Source organism: Triturus cristatus, chromosome 7 (genome assembly GCF_964204655.1).
Source record: "Triturus cristatus chromosome 7, aTriCri1.1, whole genome shotgun sequence".
Taxonomy (NCBI): Eukaryota; Metazoa; Chordata; class Amphibia; order Caudata; family Salamandridae; genus Triturus; species Triturus cristatus.
The window spans coordinates 541,797,974-541,818,633 of NC_140590.1; the positions used below are offsets into that span (position 1 = coordinate 541,797,974).

The following is a 20,660-nucleotide window of genomic DNA, read 5'->3' on the forward strand; positions in this document are numbered from 1 at the left end:
AGTCCTACGAGAAAAATGGTACCTCACTTGTGCGGGTCGGCCTAGTGCCCGCGACAGGAAACGGCGCAAAACGCAACGTGGTTTTGCAGTGAAAATTGACCCTTTTTTTGGCAAAGTGACTAGCTGTAGATTTTGTACCCTAGCCCTGCAGGCACCTAGGGAAACCTAGCAAACCTATACATTTTTCAAAACTAGACACCCAGGGGAATCCAGGATGGGGTGGCTTGACTGCCTCCCACCATGGTCTGTTACCCAGAATCCCTTGCAAACGTAAAAAATTGACAAAAAAAACACATTTTCCCCACATTTCTGTGATGGAAAGTTCTGGAATCTGCGTGGATCCACAAATTTCCACCCACCCCGCGTTCCCCAAAGTCCTACGAGAAAAATGGTACCTCACTTGTGCGGGTTGGCCTAGTGCCCGCGACAGGAAACGGCGCAAAACGCAACGTGGTTTTGCAGTGAAAAATGACCCTTTTTTTGGCAAAGTGACTAGCTGTAGATTTTGTACCCTAGCCCTGCCGGCACCTAGGGAAACCTAGCAAACCTATACATTTTTGAAAACTAGACACCCAGGGGAATCCAGGATGGGGTGACTTGACTGCCTCCCACCATGGTCTGTTACCCAGAATCCCTTGCAAACGTAAAAAATTGACAAAAAAAACACATTTTCCCCACATTTCTGTGATGGAAAGTTCTGGAATCTGCGTGGATCCACAAATTTCCACCCACCCCGCGTTCCCCAAAGTCCTACGAGAAAAATGGTACCTCACTTGTGCGGGTCGGCCTAGTGCCCGCGACAGGAAACGGCGCAAAACGCAACGTGGTTTTGTAGCGAAAAATGACCCTATTTTTGGCAAAGTGACTAGCTGTAGATTTTGAACCCTAGCCCTGCCGGCACCTAGGGAAACCTAGCAAACCCACGCATTTCTGAAAACTAGACACCCGGCGGCTTCCAGGGAGGTATGGCTTGCGTGGATCCCCCAACGTTTCCTTACCCAGAATCCCCTGCAAACCTCAATGTTTGCTCAAAAAATCACTTTTTTCACACATTTTGGGGTGGGAAAGTAGTGGCATCACCGGGCTCACACAAATTTACCACCACCCAGCGTTCCCCCAGGTCTCCCGGTAAAAATGGGGCCTCACTTGTGTGGGAGGCCCAAGTACCCGCGGCAGGCAAGGGCCCCAAACGTAGTGAGGCGACATCAAAATGGCCTATCGCCAAACCACCTGGTTTTGCAAGGGGGGTCACTTTGGTTTTTGGCCCGGTGCGCGGCGGCCATCTAGGGAAACCTACCAAACCCAGGCATTTCTGAAAACTAGACACCCGGCGGCTTCCAGGGAGGTATGGCTTGCGTGGATCCCCCAACGTTTCCTTACCCAGAATCCCCTGCAAACCTCATTTTTTGCTCAAAAAATCACTTTTTTCACACATTTTGGGGTGGGAAAGTAGTGGCATCACCGGGCTCACACAAATTTACCACCACCCAGCGTTCCCCCAGGTCTCCCGGTAAAAATGGTGCCTCACTTGTGTGGGAGGCCCAAGTACCCGCGGCAGGCAAGGGCCCCAAACGTAGTGAGGCGACATCAAAATGGCCTATCGCCAAACCACCTGGTTTTGCAAGGGGGGTCACTTTGGTTTTTGGCCCGGTGCGCGGCGGCCATCTAGGGAAACCTACCAAACCCAGGCATTTTTGAAAACTAGACACCCGGCGGCTTCCAGGGAGGTATGGCTTGCGTGGATCCCCCAACGTTTCCTTACCCAGAATCCCCTGCAAACCTCAATGTTTGCTCAAAAAATCACTTTTTTCACACATTTTGGGGTGGGAAAGTAGTGGCATCACCGGGCTCACACAAATTTACCACCACCCAGCGTTCCCCCAGGTCTCCCGGTAAAAATGGTGCCTCACTTGTGTGGGAGGCCCAAGTACCCGCGGCAGGCAAGGGCCCCAAACATAGTGAGGCGACATCAAAATGGCCTATCGCCAAACCACCTGGTTTTGCAAGGGGGGTCACTTTGGTTTTTGACCCGGTGCGCGGCGGCCATCTAGGGAAACCTACCAAACCCAGGCATTTCTGAAAACTAGACACCCGGCAGCTTCCAGGGAGGTATGGCTTGCGTGGATCCCCCAACGTTTCCTTACCCAGAATCCCCTGCAAACCTCATTTTTTGCACAAAAAATCACTTTTTTCACACATTTTGGGGTGGGAAAGTAGTGGCATCACCGGGCTCACACAAATTTACCACCACCCAGCGTTCCCCCAGGTCTCCCGGTAAAAATGGTGCCTCACTTGTGTGCGAGGCCCAAGTACCCGCGGCAGGCAAGGGCCCCAAACGTAGTGAGGCGACATCAAAATGGCCTATCGCCAAACCACCTGGTTTTGCAAGGGGGGTCACTTTGGTTTTTGGCCCGGTGCGCGGCGGCCATCTAGGGAAACCTACCAAACCCAGGCATTTCTGAAAACTAGACACCCGGCAGCTTCCAGGGAGGTATGGCTTGCGTGAATCCCCCAACGTTTCCTTACCCAGAATCCCCTGCAAACCTCATTTTTTGCACAAAAAATCACTTTTTTCACACATTTTGGGGTGGGAAAGTAGTGGCATCACCGGGCTCACACAAATTTACCACCACCCAGCGTTCCCCCAGGTCTCCCGGTAAAAATGGTGCCTCACTTGTGTGGGAGGCCCAAGTACCCGCGGCAGGCAAGGGCCCCAAACGTAGTGAGGCGACATCAAAATGGCCTATCGCCAAACCACCTGGTTTTGCAAGGGAGGTCACTTTGGTTTTTGGCCCGGTGCGCGGCGGCCATTTAGGGAAACCTACCAAACCCAGGCATTTTTGAAAACTAGACACCCGGCGGCTTCCAGGGAGGTATGGCTTGCGTGGATCCCCCAACGTTTCCTTACCCAGAATCCCCTGCAAACCTCATTTCTTGCTCAAAAAATAACTTTTTTCACACATTTTGGGGTGGGAAAGTAGTGGCATCACCGGGCTCACACAAATTTACCACCACCCAGCGTTCCCCCAGGTCTCCCGGTAAAAATGGTGCCTCACTTGTGTGGGAGGCCCAAGTACCCGCGGCAGGCAAGGGCCCCAAACGTAGTGAGGCGACATCAAAATGGCCTATCGCCAAACCACCTGGTTTTGCAAGGGGGGTCACTTTGGTTTTTGGCCCGGTGCGCGGCGGCCATCTAGGGAAACCTACAAAACCCAGGCATTTTTGAAAACTAGACACCCGGCGGCTTCCAGGGAGGTATGGCTTGCGTGGATCCCCCAACGTTTCCTTACCCAGAATCCCCTGCAAACCTCATTTTTTGCTCAAAAAATCACTTTTTTCACACATTTTGGGGTGGGAAAGTAGTGGCATCACCGGGCTCACACAAATTTACCACCACCCAGCGTTCCCCCAGGTCTCCCGGTAAAAATGGTGCCTCACTTGTGTGGGAGGCCCAAGTACCCGCGGCAGGCAAGGACAACAAACGTAGTGAGGCGACATTTGGGATAGGCAATGTTGATGTCGCCTCACTACGTTTGTTGTCCTTGCCTGCCGCGGGTACTTGGGCCTCCCACACAAGTGAGGCACCATTTTTACCGGGAGACCTGGGGGAACGCTGGGTGGTGGTAAATTTGTGTGAGCCCGGTGATGCCACTACTTTCCCACCCCAAAATGTGTGAAAAAAGTGATTTTTTGAGCAAACATTGAGGTTTGCAGGGGATTCTGGGTAAGGAAACGTTGGGGGATCCACCAAAGCCATACCTCCCTGGAAGCCGCCGGGTGTCTAGTTTTCAAAAATGCCTGGGTTTGGTAGGTTTCCCTAGATGGCCGCCGCGCACCGGGCCAAAAACCAAAGTGACCCCCCTTGCAAAACCAGGTGGTTTGGCGATAGGCCATTTTGATGTCGCCTCACTACGTTTGGGGCCCTTGCCTGCCGCGGGTACTTGGGCCTCCCACACAAGTGAGGCACCATTTTTACCGGGAGACCTGGGGGAACGCTGGGTGGTGGTAAATTTGTGTGAGCCCGGTGATGCCACTACTTTCCCACCCCAAAATGTGTGAAAAAAGTGATTTTTTGAGCAAACATTGAGGTTTGCAGGGGATTCTGGGTAAGGAAACGTTGGGGGATCCACGCAAGCCATACCTCCCTGGAAGCCGCCGGGTGTCTAGTTTTCAAAAATGCCTGGGTTTGGTAGGTTTCCCTAGATGACCGCCGCGCACCGGGCCAAAAACCAAAGTGACCCCCCTTGCAAAACCAGGTGGTTTGGCGATAGGCCATTTTGATGTCGCCTCACTACGTTTGGGGCCCTTGCCTGCCGCGGGTACTTGGGCCTCCCACACAAGTGAGGCACCATTTTTACCGGGAGACCTGGGGGAACGCTGGGTGGTGGTAAATTTGTGTGAGCCCGGTGATGCCACTACTTTCCCACCCCAAAATGTGTGAAAAAAGTGATTTTTTGAGCAAAAAATGAGGTTTGCAGGGGATTCTGGGTAAGGAAACGTTGGGGGATCCACGCAAGCCATACCTCCCTGGAAGCCGCCGGGTGTCTAGTTTTCAGAAATGCCTGGGTTTGGTAGGTTTCCCTAGATGGCCGCCGCGCACCAGGCCAAAAACCAAAGAGACCCCCCTTGAAAAACCAGGTGGTTTGGCGATAGGCCATCTTGATGTCGCCTCACTGCGTTTTAGGCCCTTGCCTGCCGCGGGTACTTGGGCCTCCCACACAAGTGAGGCACCATTTTTACCGGGAGACCTGGGGGAACGCTGGGTGGTGGTAAATTTGTGTGAGCCCGGTGATGCCACTACTTTCCCACCCCAAAATGTGTGAAAAAAGTGATTTTTTGAGCAAACATTGAGGTTTGCAGGGGATTCTGGGTAAGGAAACGTTGGGGGATCCACGCAAGCCATACCTCCCTGGAAGCCGCCGGGTGTCTAGTTTTCAAAAATGCCTGGGTTTGGTAGGTTTCCCTAGATGGCCGCCGCGCACCGGGCCAAAAACCAAAGTGACCCCCCTTGCAAAACCAGGTGGTTTGGCGATAGGCCATTTTGATGTCGCCTCACTACGTTTGGGGCCCTTGCCTGCCGCGGGTACTTGGGCCTCCCACACAAGTGAGGCACCATTTTTACCGGGAGACCTGGGGGAACGCTGGGTGGTGGTAAATTTGTGTGAGCCCGGTGATGCCACTACTTTCCCACCCCAAAATGTGTGAAAAAAGTGATTTTTTGGGCAAAAATTTAGGTTTGCAGGGGATTCTGGGTAAGGAAACGTTGGGGGATCCACGCAAGCCATACCTCCCTGGGAGCCGCCGGGTGTCTAGTTTTCAGAAATGCGTGGGTTTGAAAGGTTTCCCTAGATGGCCGCCGAGCCCTGGGCAAAAAACCAAAGTAACCCCCCTTGCAAAACCAGATTAACTATTGTTTCTACAGCGTGAGAATTTAGGAATAATACTGCAAAGAAAATCTGGCAGACAGTTTGAGGTTTACAGGACAATGGGGATAAAAAATATTTCTCAAATCACTAGAGAGACATCACCATGAACTCCCAAGGGTTTTCGACAATATCTACAGTTGGTGGGTTATTCTTACATGGAAAGTGTACCTTGGCAGAGAAACTAAAGACAAAGATTCCTGCATAACCATCTATTCCTCAAACACACACACATACTGGTTGGATTTGGCATGAGGGCGAGTCATGGTTCAGTGTATTAAATTTTATTAACAAGAGATTTCACAAAAATGAAATGCACTGTCAATAATTAAATTCACAAAAAACCAAACCAATGACTTGCAGCTCGTGAGCTGTAAAGCCACGTCAAGGCACCAACCACTTTACAGGCCATTCACACACCTTTCATACGTGATACAAACAAGACCATTCGCACCACCAGGTACAAAAGCAACACAGTACAAAAATCACAAAAAAGGGACAAGGTACACCCTGCTTCAGAAAGACAAATATTACTGCACAGCCATCTAACCCGCAAGCACACACACATACTGGTTGGATTTGGCACGAGGGTGAGTGATGGTTCAGTAGATAAAATTGTATTACCAAGTGATTTCACAAAACATGAAATGCACTGATAATAATTGAAAGGGCAAGAAACTGAACCATTGACTCACAGCTCGTGAGCTGTAAAGCCACGACAAGGCACCAACCTCTTTACAGGCCATTCATACACCTTTCATACGTGTGAGACATACAAAACCATTCACACCACCAGCCGCGGGCCCATCACATAACAAAACTCACACCAGCACACAGCGCCATTCAAGGGCCCATCACTTTCACACGCCCACAATCCAGACACAGCAACTACACAGGCTGAAGGATTGCGTGGAGTGGCACTCAGCTAGCAGTGTGTGTAGTGACCAGCAGAAAGTCACTACTCACACACAGCCAGCCAAGCACCAGTCGACACACACCGCTAGCCAAACGGCAGTCCACGCACACCGCTAGCCAAGCGCCAGTCCAGGCACACCGCCATCCAATCGCCAGTCCAGGCACACCGGCAGCCAATCGCCAATCCACCTACACTGCCAGCCAAGCTCCAGTCCACGGACACCACCAGACAAGCACCACTCCGCACACACCACCAGTCCACGCACACCGCCAGCCAAGTACCAGTCCACGCACACCGCCAGCCAAGCACCATTCCACGCACACCGCCAGCCAAGCTCCAGTCCACACACACCACCAGACAAGCTCCAGTCCACGGACACCACCAGCCAAGCTCCAGTCCACGGACACCACCAGCCAAACACCAGTCCGCACACACCACCAGTCCACACACACCGCCAGCCAAGTACCAGTCCACGCACACCGCCAGCCAAGCACCATTCCACGCACACCGCCAGCCAAGCACCATTCCACGCACACCGCCAGCCAAGCACCATTCCACGCACACCACCAGCCACGCACCAGTCCACGCACACCGCCAGTCCATGCACACCGCCAGTCCACGCACACCGTCAGCCAAGCACCATTCCACGCACACCACCAACCAAGTGCCAGTCCACACACACCAACAGCCAAGCGCAAGCCTACACACACCGCCATCACATTTTGGATTTTTTTAGAAAAAAATAAAAACACAAACAAATTGCAAATAGATACAAATCTTCTAACAGAAAATCAGCAACTAAATACATTGCACTAACACCAACCTTGAAACAGAATCATATTTTCCAAAGAATACAGACCAGCCAGTTCACTTTACCACTCATGAATGTTCCCAAAAGTTTTTTCGCGTGTGGTACGCTCTGAAACAAGCAGGGAGACACAGTGCAGGATGAGAGGGACAATCGGGGCAGTACATACGACTCTCCTTCCGCAAACCTCTTCGCCAACAGACTCTACATCTCCTACTGGGAAAATCTTTTGCGGGTGTGGGAGGAATGTGATCTGGAAAGTGGCGTTCTTTCAATCTAGCAACATCCTCCACCAGTCCAACTCTAGGAACACTTGCCTGTTCCACTACAACAAGGCTGCCTATTACAGACTCCTGAAACTTAGCAAAAGTCATCTTTGACTCAGGGCAAGAATCCTGGAACACAACAAAAGCATTAAACATTGCCAAGTGGAAAAGATGGATAGCCAACTTCTTGTACCAAATGTAAGCCTTACGAAGAGCAGCGTAAGGTTCCAACCTCTGATCTACTCTGTCAACACCACCCATGTGCCTATTATAGTCTAAAACGCACACAGGTTTGCGCACTTCAGCGACCTGACCCCAAACAGTCACATGTGCAGTGCTTTCATCATGGATGGAAGTCAGCATGTAGACATCTCTCCTGTCTGTAAACTTCACAGCAAGAAGCTCCTGGCAACGCAACGCACTGCACTGTCCCCGCACAAGCTTTTGACAAACAAGTTCTTTTGGAAAACCTTTACGGTTACAGCGGATTGTGCCACAAGCAAAAGTGTCCACTTTGGCCAATTCCCTGAACAACCGCACACCAGTGTAGAAGTTATCTACATATAAATGGTGGCCTTTGTTAAAAAATCCTCTACCAAGTTCCCAAACAATTTTCTCAGTCACTCCAAACGTGGACGGACAACCAGGGGGGTTAATCCTGGATTCCTTACCGGTGTACACCCTGAAATTAGAGACATATCCAGTCCTACTGTCACACAGCATATACAGCTTTATTCCATAGCGTGCCCTCTTACTAGGAATGTATTGCCTAAAAACCAAGCGGCCCTTGAACAACACCAAAGACTCATCCACTGCAATTTCTCTACCAGGGGCATAAATCTCAGAAAATCTATCAACAAAGTGATCAAGGACAGGCCTAATCTTAAAAAGACGGTCACAATCAGGGTGATCTCGTGGCAACGCTAAACCATTATCAACAAAGTGCATCATCCGAAGCAGAAGCAAATACCTGTCACGAGTCATGACTGCCGGAAAAATAGACGTTGCCATCAAGGGACTGCTAGACCAATATGAAGCCAATGATGGCTTCCTTAGCAAGCCCATCAAAAAAGTTAAACCCAAGAACTTCTTCATCTCTTCAACATTTGTGGGAGTCCACCGGGTAGCTCTAGAGTGTGACTTAAGACTGGCACTGTTGTCCCTCAAAAACTGTTCGGCATACAAATTAGTCTGCTCAACAATCTCTGCCAAAAACACATCGTCCATAAACAACTGAAAAAAATTTACAGGCAAAAAGTTCTCAGTATTCACTCTAGACCCTGGAACACCAGTAAACTCTGGAAATTCCGGCTGCACCATGCCAGGGGCAACCCAGAGGTCATCACTTTCAACGGGAAGACTTGCAGCCCCAGCCTGCAGCCCAGATGTCTCTTGCCGCACTACACCAACGGAAAGGCTTGCAGCCCCAGCCTGCAGCCCAGATGCCTCTTGCCGCACTACACCAACGGGAAGCCTTGCAGCCCCAGCCTGCAGCCCAGATGTCTCTTGCCGCACTACACCAACGGAGAGGCTTGCAGCTCCAGCCTGCAGCCCAGATGCCTCTTGCCGCACTACACCAACGGGAAGCCTTGCAGTCCCAGCCTGCAGCCCAGATGCCTCTTGCCGCACTATCGGCACATCAGTCTCCTCCTCTAACACAGGCACTTCATCCGCACTAAGAGTATCTTCATCATCCGATGACCCCATACGGAGAGAAAACTCACTGCCAGAATCGTCCCCTGCCTCCTCTCCCTCAGAAGCAGAGTCAGTCTCTGACCCAATATCAGAGGAAGACTCAAACAGCAAACCAACAACCTGCTGAGCAGTCATCCTGCGGCTAGCCATTATACTTACTAAGATAGAAGACTGCACAAACAAGTCAACAACAACCAACAATGTGCAAACCAAGTAAGTAAAAAAATGTGTACCTTTTATCACAAAGATCAATGTACTCAAAAACTATACAATCCAATTACAAGAGACAGCTGCACTCACCAGAAACAAACTCTGCAGTGACACAGCAAAGACCAACGATATCAAACTAGAAAGAAGAAAAAAAAACAAATTACTCACAAGACAACAAAATACACATCGAGAACCAATGCAAAAAGTTTTTGACACTCAAAAACCAAACATACTGCTATTATTACACCATTTGCAAAAAAAAACAGGCAGAGAAATCAAACACATTTGCATTGTACAAAAAAACAGTCTCTTACCAAACTACACAAACAGCAGAACCACCAGTACCACAACGTCAACGTGAACAGAAGAAAAGCCTTCACCTAGAACAAAAAAGTAAACAAAAAAAACATTACAATTGGAAATCACAAAAAATATAACAATAAACATTATAACATGCCATGTCACTACCCAAATGGTCAATCGGTTTGTGTGCCAGGTGGGGCAGAAAACAGCAGGAAAAAAAAGGCTACTCAGTCCCGGGGTGGGTGAGCCAAATACATATAACAAATTGCACCCTGGAAGCGAGGGGTCACTTCTATTTCTAATTGAACTAATTCCCTGGTGTCTAGTGGGCTTTTCTGCCCCCAATGGGAGCAGAAACGGCAAAAAAGTAAAACCGATCTGCCCCCAGAGGGGGCAGAAAAGTCTTCAAAAAATTTAGGGGCCCAAGGAAGCGACCCTTGCCCAAGGGGTCGCTTCCTACAATAATATTTATATCCCTGGTATCTAGTGGGCTTTTCTGCCCCCCCCCTAGGAGCAGAAACGGACAGAAAGACGACCAATCTGCCCCCAGGGGGGGCAGAAAAGTATTCCAAATAATTAGGCCGCAAAGGAAGCGACCCTTGCCCAAGGGGTCGCTTCCTACATAAAGAAAAAGACATCCCTGGTGTCTAGTGGGCTTTTCTGCCCCCCCTGGGGGCAGAAACGGGCAGAAAGACGACCGATCTGCCCCCAGGGGGGGCAGAAAAGTCTTCTAAATATTTTACCACCCTAGGAAGTGACCCTTGCCCAAGGGGTCACTTCCTACATAACATAAAAGACATCCCTGGTGTCTAGTGGGCTTTTCTGCCCCCCCTGGGGGCAGAAACGGGCAGAAAGAAGACCGATCTGCCCCCAGGGGGGGCGGAAAAGTCTTCAAATTATTGGGCCCCCCAAGGAAGCAACCCTTGCCTAAGGGGTCGCTTCCTACATAGCATAAACGACATCCCTGGTGTCTAGTGGGCTTTTCTGCCCCCCCCTGGGGGCAGAAACGCGCAGAAAGCGGACCGATCTGCCCCCAGGGGGGGCAGAAAAGACTTCCAAAAATTTTGCCCCCAAGGAAGCGACCCTTGCCTAAGGGGTCGCTTCCTACATAGCATAAACAACATCCCTGGTGTCTAGTGGGCTTTTCTGCCCCCCCCCTGGGGGCAGAAACGCGCAGAAAGCGGACCGATCTGCCCCCAGGGGGGGCAGAAAAGACTTCGACAAATTTTTCCCCCAAGGAAGCGACCCTTGCCTAAGGGGTCGCTTCCCAAATTCGAAAAAACAAATCCCTGGTGTCTAGTGGGGCATCCCTACTCCACGATCGCGACGCTGTGCGCGATCGTGGAGCAGGAATGCCCTGTATTGAGACATCGGGGGAGAGGAAATACTCTTTCCTCTCCCCCGATGCCTCAATACTACAAATTTCACCGCCGCGGCCCCCACCGGACAAGAAAACCTACCTCTTCCCCCTTGGACGCGCTGGAAGAAATGGATTCCAGCGCGTCCAACGCTTCCTGATGACGCCGGCGCGCGCTGTGCGCGCTGACGTCATCAGAAAGCGTGGGGGGGCTCGGGGGGGGGTCGGGGGTGGCAGCGGAAGCTCTTCCGCTGCCACCCCCGTAAAGGGGGGCAAGATCGCTGCACAAGGGGGGGAGCGCCAGCGCTTCCCCCGGGGGCTGTCCTCATGACGGAACGGTTCCGTCATGAGCACAGCCCAACCGATGCTCATGACGGAACCGTTCCGTCATGAGCATCGAAGGGTTTAATAACTGCTAGCAGCAGTGTAAATGATAGCCCTTTCAGGTTCCTTGTCATTGAGCAGAAGACAAATATTAGCCAATTTCCTTTTTTCGTTTTGATCTCATTGTGGTCTTGAAAAGTAAGTCGATTATCCATGAGCACTCCCAGATACTTGTAGGTGCTAACCACTTCCAAGTCTATCTTGCTGATTTGGAATGGCAGATGTTTCTGAGCCCGACGACCTATGATCATAGCTTTTGTGTTTGAAGAATTAATTTCCATTGGGTTTTCCTTGGCAAATTGCACCAGTTTATCGATTGCCCTTTGTAGGCCTATTTGTGTCTGGCTTAGTAGCACTATATCATCTGCATAAGATAGATGGGTGATTGGCAGGATGCCTAGGCGTGGAGTATGTGAGTTCACCTTATCTAGCTTTGGGGAAAGGTCAGCCATGAAATGATTAAACAGGTGTGGGGCCAAGACACTCCCTTGTTTTAAAGTGGCGTTTGTGTAGATCTTCCTGGTGAGCTTATTGCCGTCTGCAAATTTGACTTGGATCCAGGTGTTTGTATAAGGTAACTGTATGGCTCTTAATGTTGTTTCCGGGAGTCCCCACTGCACTTACGTTGACGTTGACTCTTATCTGCCATTAAGCCTAGGGCAAGAAGGTTTGTGGTGGTATCTATGCCTTTACGGAATCCCGACTGGTTACGAGGGATTCTGTTAGACTCTGACCAGTCTAGCAGGTCCGATAAAATTAAGGAAGCGTAGTATTTAGCTTCTGTTTCGAGTAAGGCAATCATTCGATAGTTGGTTGGATCGGTTCGGTCCCCTCCTTTGTATACCGGATTAATTATTGATCCTCGCCAACTCTATGGCAGACTATTTAATTTGCCTACCTCGTGAAAGAGTCGAGGCAGTGGGACAGCCCAAAAGTTAGGGTCCTGTTTATAGATTGCCTGAGGGATCCCATTTGGGCCTGGCGCCCCATCTCGTCTACCCGCCTGAATCACTGAAGCTATTTGTTCTACAGTGTATTGGGGTAATTGCAAGCCTATTGCCATTTTGAAGTTAGCAGTGCTTGTTGTAATTTTCGGTTTCCCAACCGTTGTTTGTAATGGTTCTAAATTGTGTTTTTGCCTTGCTGCTACAGCTGATATAGCCGGTATAATCAAGCTTGTTGATATTGGGTGTATTGATGAATTACAGGCCTTAGCAAATGAGTGGTTGAATTTTTCCACATGTTCAACCCTTATAGCAGGTACGATAAAGAGGGTTGAGGTTATGTGTGTTATCCAGGCTAGCTCAGTTACACAGGTGTTATTTATTGCAGGCTTTGATCTCGTGAGGCCGTTTACTAGTTCCCAGAAAGCTCTTGTGTTTGATGTTTTAACATTGAATACAATCTTTGACCATGGGTTATCTGTTCTACTTTTTTTGTCTTCCCAGATTCGTTTCTTATATTGCCTCTTCAGTTTTTTTTATTTGATCCCAATACGCTTCAGGCACTGTAGTTCCCCTTGTCCGTTTGATTCTTCTTCTTAGTTCAGCTCTAAGATTTAGTGCTGTTTTACTCAATTGCTTGTCTTGGTTGCATCCTGTGGTGCTGAGATGGCAGGTTTGAGAAAATTCCTTCAAAAGAGTTTTTACGAATATGATCCAAACTTCTATCAATAAACCTTCCTGCGCTCCGAGGGTTATGATCAGTTCTTTTGCCCTTGAGGATATTTTTGGAAGAGAAGTACTTTTCCATTTTAATCGTTTTAAATTGAGCGATGTTACTGTACCTAGTTCAGGTGTCTCTATTGTTTGTCTGCTGAACGGTATTTTCAGCACAGGATGTTGAGCTGAATGATCACTTTCAATAGTGTATCTAATTAAGAATTCCTTAATTTGTGCAAGTAGTGGCAGGGTGAGGATTGTATATTCTATAATAGATCGGGCCTTAGGGCAGTGATAGGCGTATGTGGGAGGTTTGTCTTGCTCAGATCTTCCATTAAGCACACATAGGCCTAGACGTTCTAGGTCTACTACCAGTCTCTGGCCATTTATATCACGGCACTTATGCACAGGCGGATCTTGAGGTTGCACTTGCCATATTGCATTTGCTGTTATTATATCTTCATCCTCGTCCGGTGTGTGTATTGAGTTTGAGTTAAAATCACTGGTTACTATTATATCCCAAGCTGGGTACTCAAACGTTATTTCTTCTATTGCCTTAATTAATTTATTGAATAGGTTTTTTTTAGTTTCACTCATCGGATGAGCATACACATTAAAAAGAATCATGATACTTGCATATTGTTGGGTCCCAAATCCATTTTTATTACTTGCATATCTGTCGTGTAGGCAGGCATTTGGATTGAAGCTGTATTTAATGCCGTGGAAATGTAAACGGCCAAACCACCCTCTGGTCTGCCGTATCGCTGAGTTCTTATGGCTTTTTCAAAGTGAAGAATATATCCTGGAATCTGTATTGGGGATGTCAGCCATGTTTCTTGGAGGGCTAATATTCCTAAATTTACGGATCTATATCCTGACGATAAATTTATGCCCCCCTCAATCCCAAAAAGGTGCACCTCCCAATCTATCAGATATTCTTCTATATCATCAACTGCGTGCCACCTGCCGTAATCTGCACAATACATTCCTGGCACCACCCAACACTCTTACTGCACTGGAACACATATTGACCGATCCATCACCCCGTAAATTGATCACACGCTTGTACATTATCACACAACCAAAAACCCTGGTAATCCAGCCACGCGCATTGGAGAATCGGAGTTCAAGTCCCAATTACGCCTGAGCAATGGCGCTACTGCTGTAGCCATCTGGAGCTCCTGTCCCCGAATTACAGATTACGCCTAATCTATTTCAAGTTCCTACACCAAATGTTTAGAACACCATTGCAGTTATTGGATATGGGTCTCAGAACAAACAGTAATTGTTGGAAATGTCAGAAGCCATATTCCTTCATCTGGCATGAAAATGCCTACCATTAGCGAGATACTGGGATAAGGTATATAACACTATGCAAGATATCACAGGTGTGGATCTTAGACGTATACCCTTGGTGGATTTACTGGGATATGTAAAGGAAATTCCCCCTGCAGATCATCGTCTGATTGGAATGCTGCTGTTGTTGGCAAAACGTAGAGTGGCAATTAACTGGGGCAAAAACACCGCACCCTCCACTGATACCTGGATAACCGACGTTGGATTTTGTCAAGAACAATTGTCCACGTTTTGGGAACTCCTGCCCCTCACATCCAGACCCAAAGATATATAGGCTCTATTCCTGGACTGGCTTAGACAGAGACATGGACACTCCCACTTCGCCTGATATGCCTGGCACTTCCCCTTGATTGGCGGAATACAAGACCCAGGGATCTCGATGCGCTGTCTGATCTGCCATATGCACCAATGCTAAGCACTATCAGCCGTTGACAATGGGCGCCGTCTTAATTACCACTGCTGAATGTACTACTGGATTGACAATGTATGTATACTGTACCTATGGTTATGTGATTCCAATGTGTCCTCCAACCTTTGTAAAACATGTGGTGTCGGCCTGGGCCTGCAAGAGCTCTCTATTGCCCCTGTACCCCTTTTCGTTGCTTTGGTTCCTTCGTTGTTTTAAGCCACACTGTTTTACAACATTCTGTAACCATGTGGGGTCTTATGTGGCTTTGAAATACCAATAAAAATGATTGTAAAAATAAAAAAAAAGTAACAAAGCAGATTGCCAAATGCTGTTTCCAAGATCACTCACTACACTGGAAGGGGTCTAGCGCGCCAGTCAGTGCCAGCAGGATTGATCAGTTCACTGTGGTCTGTAGGTCATGAGTTTGAAGCTCAGTGAGGCAGACTCCGCCTTCCATGCTCCGATGTCAGTGAAGTGAGGATTAAATATTAGGTGAGAGGAACAGATGTTATGTGGTAGTGCTAAGGCCATTGTGAGAGGTGAGCCGATGAGGGTTTATTATTTACCGCATCTGGTAAATACCATTCATTATTCCACTTAGAGGTATATACCGGCTGTGGTAAATACCTCCCATTCCAAGTTCTTAACTTTAAAATGAGGCATAACGCGGGGAATCGTTATTTAAAGCACACATTCCTCATGCTTTTCCTTTTCCCCAGGATGAATGTCCTGACCTGCAGGGATATGTTGGGGGAGAGGAGCAGAGGGTGCGATGATTCTCAGGCAGCTTAGAGTTCTGAGCCCTGCGCAAGCTCCAGCTTTGAAGGATGAGAATTCAGTCTTCAACTTGTAATCGAGGCCTTAGAAAAGGCAGAAATTCGCTATTAAGTGCTGTGTACAACAGGCATTCGCAAATCCAAAAGGTCTACCTAACATTTCGATTCCTGAATAAAATATTGTAGAAAGCCGGCTGCATTGAAAAAACACAAAATATAAACCAGTTATTTTCTGCGTACAGTGCATCTATTCGAGAAAGAATTTGTGTGATGATTGATTGTACCTTTGAGATGTAAAGTAGTAGTTGCCCGTCTATAACAATGAAAGCAAACCATTGGAGGTTGGATAATACCAACTAGCCAGTTGATGGTGGCAAGAGTAACATACTTCTCTGGGTGGAGTCCGAGCCCACTCTAGGTATATTTTAGAGAAGCTTTTGCAGAGTGTGGCACTGCCAACTTAGACCTAAAAACATTATGTCCACACAGGCTGTAAATCAACAATCAGTACTGCAGACAAACATAAGGCATTAGGCACACTGTAATCACTGTTACAAGATATCGATGAAAAGTATTCATGTCTAAATCAGTGGTTCTTAAACTGTGTTCCGAGGACCTCTTGGGATCTGCAAGGTCTACTCTGAGACTGCAACTGTTTTATAGAATTAAATACTATTAAAATTAATAAATAAAAAATAATAAAGTGCATCCAAAAAAAGAAGATAAATAGAAGATGTGAAAACTTTTTCTGTATTTATTTGAGAATTAAACTTTTAAAAAATCAGTATTTGAGGATTTGCAGTTTTTGTATTTTTGTGTATTGTTTTGAAGTCGAATTCATAAAGATTGTTTCGCCAAGGGTCCCTGGCTTCAAATAACGATTCAGCAGGGGTCGCCGGTTTCCAGTAATGATTCAGTGGGAGTCCACAGAAGTCAAAAGATTAAGAACCACTGGTCTGAATGATTCAGAGAAGCAGATATTAAAATGGCAACAAGTTTCAGCTCTGCCCTCGTTCCCCGATGACAAGAAATCAAAAGGATGGACTCACATTGAAGGTAGACCTGTGCTGTGAGAGGCAGGAGGCCTCCTGTCGATCTAGGACTTGATGAGACCCTTCCTCAGCCCAACCCCCGGTGTCCAGTGAAGCTAGTCTAGACTGCAAGACTTGCGGCATCATGGCTGGTTCGTCCGCACTGACCTTCTTACGTTGGCTACTGATGCATATCAGGATACAGTTCAAGGCCCTATGCCTGGCACATGAAGGGGCCACAGGTTTTACACCATTTGACTTGTCCCTACTGTCCTAGGCGACTGCTACGCTTCTGGAAATCTAGCTCTGCTCCCCGTTGCCAGTGTCAAAAAAGCCTGGCGCGGGGGGGGGGGGTGGGGGGGGGGGGGGAGCTCATTTGCACATTTAGCACCCAAATTATGGAATACTTTACCAGCAGCACTCAGGAAGAATGAGAACGAGCTCAGCCTCAGGAAACTGCTTAAGACTTATCTTTTCACCTAAAACATGACGAGTCTGGCTGACCGACTATCGCTGGGAGGCCAGTTGCGTAGACATGCACTCAAAATGCGCTATGAATAGAATGACTTGAGAAAGCCCATTTCTGTCCCATGATTGACTGTTACGCAACCCTAGATGTAGCAACCGTAGTTGTATAGACTGATCTAGTAGGTGGATAGTCATTCGGTCCTGCCTCCACATTCCCTGTTCACCCTTTACTGCCTAGCTTTCCTGCCTGCAACTTGTAACGTTTCTTTTCTTTTTGTTACTCAGCCTCTGCTCCAGCCCCTGAGAGTGGACTCTGTGAACAGCAGCGAGTATGAGAAGCACTTTCTGTCCCTGCAGCAGGCAGGGCACCAGGCAGATGCTGGGGTCACTCACACACAGCTCATGGAGCTGATGAGCCAGGTAAGGGAAACACCTCAAACCCTTGTCACAGATTGCCTGTGAGACCTTCCAAGACATGTATCCACCCTGCTGGACTGAGGGACACCCACCTGGTGGTGCTGTCTACCAGCCCTGCCCTGGTTGCACCATTTCTCATGCTGCACCTAGACCATACCCTACTGTCCGTTGGAGACTTAAGACTCTACTAGTGTAGTAAAGACACCACAGGCTGTCAGTGCAGCCCATGCACAGCTCTTGTTACTCCACTACAGTCCCACCCTGCAGCACCAGTGCTGCACCAAGACCATAAAACACTTTGTCATTCCAGACAAGCAACCCCCTGCTAGTACATTAGAGACACCACTGTCTGCTAGTACAATCGCCCTACTGTGAACAGCTGTAATCTGCTTCTGCACTGTCCTGCAGCCCCACTGAGTGCTGCACTGTGACCATACTCCACTCAGGGATTGGAGAGATACAGGCACCCCCCGCTAGTGTAATGGGGACACCACAACCTGTTAATGCAGTACACCAGGAATGCACAAGTCTGCTAATCTACTGCAGTCCTGATCTGCAGTATTCCTGCTTATGCTGCACAAGGCCATACATACAACGGAGACACTACAATCCGCCATTGCACTTTATCCAAATCTGCAGCACAGCCCATTGTCCAAGCCCACATAGCCACATACAACTTTCCGATTTCACCTTACTCCTCACCTGTAGCATGTCCGACTATTATAGCACTGTTAGAAGTACACATCAACCATCCCAGGCATAATTGATCCTAGCCTTCAATGTGTAGATCCTGGAATCTACACATAATATGCCAATGTGCCTCACGCCTGTCATGCGACAGCCGCCCCCATCCCACCGGTGTCCTATAGGAAGCTCTGTTGGTCCTTGCAGTCCTAGCCAGCAGCATCCCAAGCCGTTCTAGTGTATGGACCTACATAGATACTGTGCCAATGCACCAGAGATCTGATATGATGTGCACCCTTCCAGTACTGAGGTCACTCAAAACTGTTTTTCAACTCAGTTTTGAACTGCACTTTACCGCTTACCTGCATGGCCAGTGCCGTAACTCAAACACAGACCTTTGTGTACTGCACTATGTCTCCATTACACTAGCGGGGGTAGAGGGTTATATCTCTCCAGTGCCTGAACTGAGTATGGTCTTGATGTAGGACAGGGTAGAAGTAGATCAACAGCTTCTCCTGGCAGGAGGTTTTTGCTAGTAGACTGTGATATCTCTACTGCCCTCGTATAGGGGCCCTTTGTCTGGATGTAGGGTAATAATTCCTGCTGCCTGCCCTGGAGCCTTCCATAGCAGAGATCCCATGTGTCGGGACTAGAGATGCTGACTGATGACTTTCAGGAGTCTGTTTCTTTCTAAGCTCACATTCTTTTGTTAGATCCGGAAGCTGGAACTGGAGCGGGATCAGCAGAAGATGCTGCTGGAGAGCCTGCAGCGTAGGCACCGCGAGGACCTGGAGCTGATCGAAAATGCACACAAGTGGGTAAAGGTGCCACCACTACTTGGAGTTAAAGCACGAGTGCCTTCTGCATGGCATGGAGAGAACTTCTGGAGATCGGGAGGGGAGTGGGGGTGTGTGTCAGTGTGCGTGTGTGTGTCAGTGTAATTTTCTTCACTATAGGATAGCCATCATACCTGCCCGATATTAGAAAAGAGGCTTTAGAGGCCCTTTAAGCCAGAAATGCATTGGATATGTAAAAACAAAAGGGCACCAAGCAGGGGAGTCTTGACAGTTTATGAGTCTGTTTTAAGGTACCTTAGAGGCCTAGACAAGTGGCATTTCAATGGGCACACCTAAATGTGCAGAGTATAATATAGTTATGGTCTGTTTCGAGGGGACATCATTTCATGCTTACTTATGATTATATTATTTGCAGCAAAGATGTTGTTCTTTAACTCAAGTAGATTCCCAGCTGCAAATATCTTCAGAACTCAATGTGGGTACACTGGAGCTCAAATATATTTTAGGGTTTCTGAATTCCATACAGAAAGCTCAAAGTAAAGAAGCAACGGCTTGCAGAGTCATGCAATCAATAGAAGATCAGCCGAACTCCAAGCAATAACAATAGCCTGTTAACAATTTCTGAAGCACACGCAAATTATATACAGTCATATAAAAGAACAAAAAGAATTTTCGTGTTCTTGGGCTTATCCAATCTTTTAATTGTTTAATTGTTCTTTTCATTGTTCAAATTCTTCCACAGTGGAAGAATTTGAACAATTAAAAGATTGGATAAGCCCAAGGACACGAAAACTCTTTTTGTTCTTTTATATGACTGTATTATCAAATGTATATAATTTGCGTGTGCTTCAGAAATTGTTAACTGTTTATTCAATCTTGGATTGGGATTTTGGGAGGGTTTGGGTGGTTACCCTCTTTTCTTGAATGCACAGCAGGATATTGATATTATATTACATATCATTGTGCAATTTTATATGAGCGCCTAAAAACTCTTATTTTCACCCAATTTTCGTAAACAATAACAATAGCCTTTTGTATAGACATCTCAAATTGTCTCTTTAAGATAATAAATTACAATACTATTATGCAACTCAATGCTAAATGCACTGAAGTGCAAAACTCCGGTGGCACCCACTGACCTATGTCGTTAAGGCTAGATTGGCCAACTACCTATCCCCCATGGTTTCCATAATGGCGGGAAAATCTGAATAATGGCAACGTTACACTTTTAACCCTAATCTATATCACTCTATTTCTTATTCACCTTAGGGTTGAATTATGTGTAATAAAAGGGGAGTTTAAGGCTTGGCAAGTGATTTTAAATGCCAACTCGAACAGTAGTAAACTGCACACACAGGCCTTGCAATGGCAGGCTTGAAAGGCTACTTGTGTGGGTGGCACAACTAGTGCTGCAGACCCACTAGTAGCATTTAGATTACAGGCCCTGGGTATATGGTATACCACTTTACAAGGGACTTATAAGTAAACTAAATATGCCAATTGGGTATACACCAATGTTACCTCGTTTAGGGGAGAAACACATGTACTTTAGCCCTGGTCAGCAGTGGTAAAGTGCTCAGAGTCCTAAGGCCAACAAAAAGATACAGCAAAAAGAGTAGGTAAGCAGGGAAACGGTTTGGGGGAAGACCACCCTACAGATGACAGGTGTAACACTTTCTCAATCACCTATATGATGGGA

At 47.7% G+C, this 20,660-nt stretch overlaps 1 protein-coding gene across 4 annotated transcripts in view; it reads left to right on the forward strand.

Moving 5' to 3' along the window:
• Positions 1–20,660, forward strand: part of FBF1 (Fas binding factor 1) — a 612,463-nt gene that overhangs the window by 390,362 nt on the left and 201,441 nt on the right. For all 4 annotated transcript variants that reach the window (XM_085616959.1, XM_085616957.1, XM_085616961.1 and 1 more), the window contains 2 exons: positions 17,349–17,483; positions 18,878–18,978. In XM_085616959.1, coding sequence (XP_085473085.1) covers positions 17,349–17,483; positions 18,878–18,978 — 236 coding nt within the window. The remainder of the gene's footprint in view (positions 1–17,348; positions 17,484–18,877; positions 18,979–20,660) is intronic.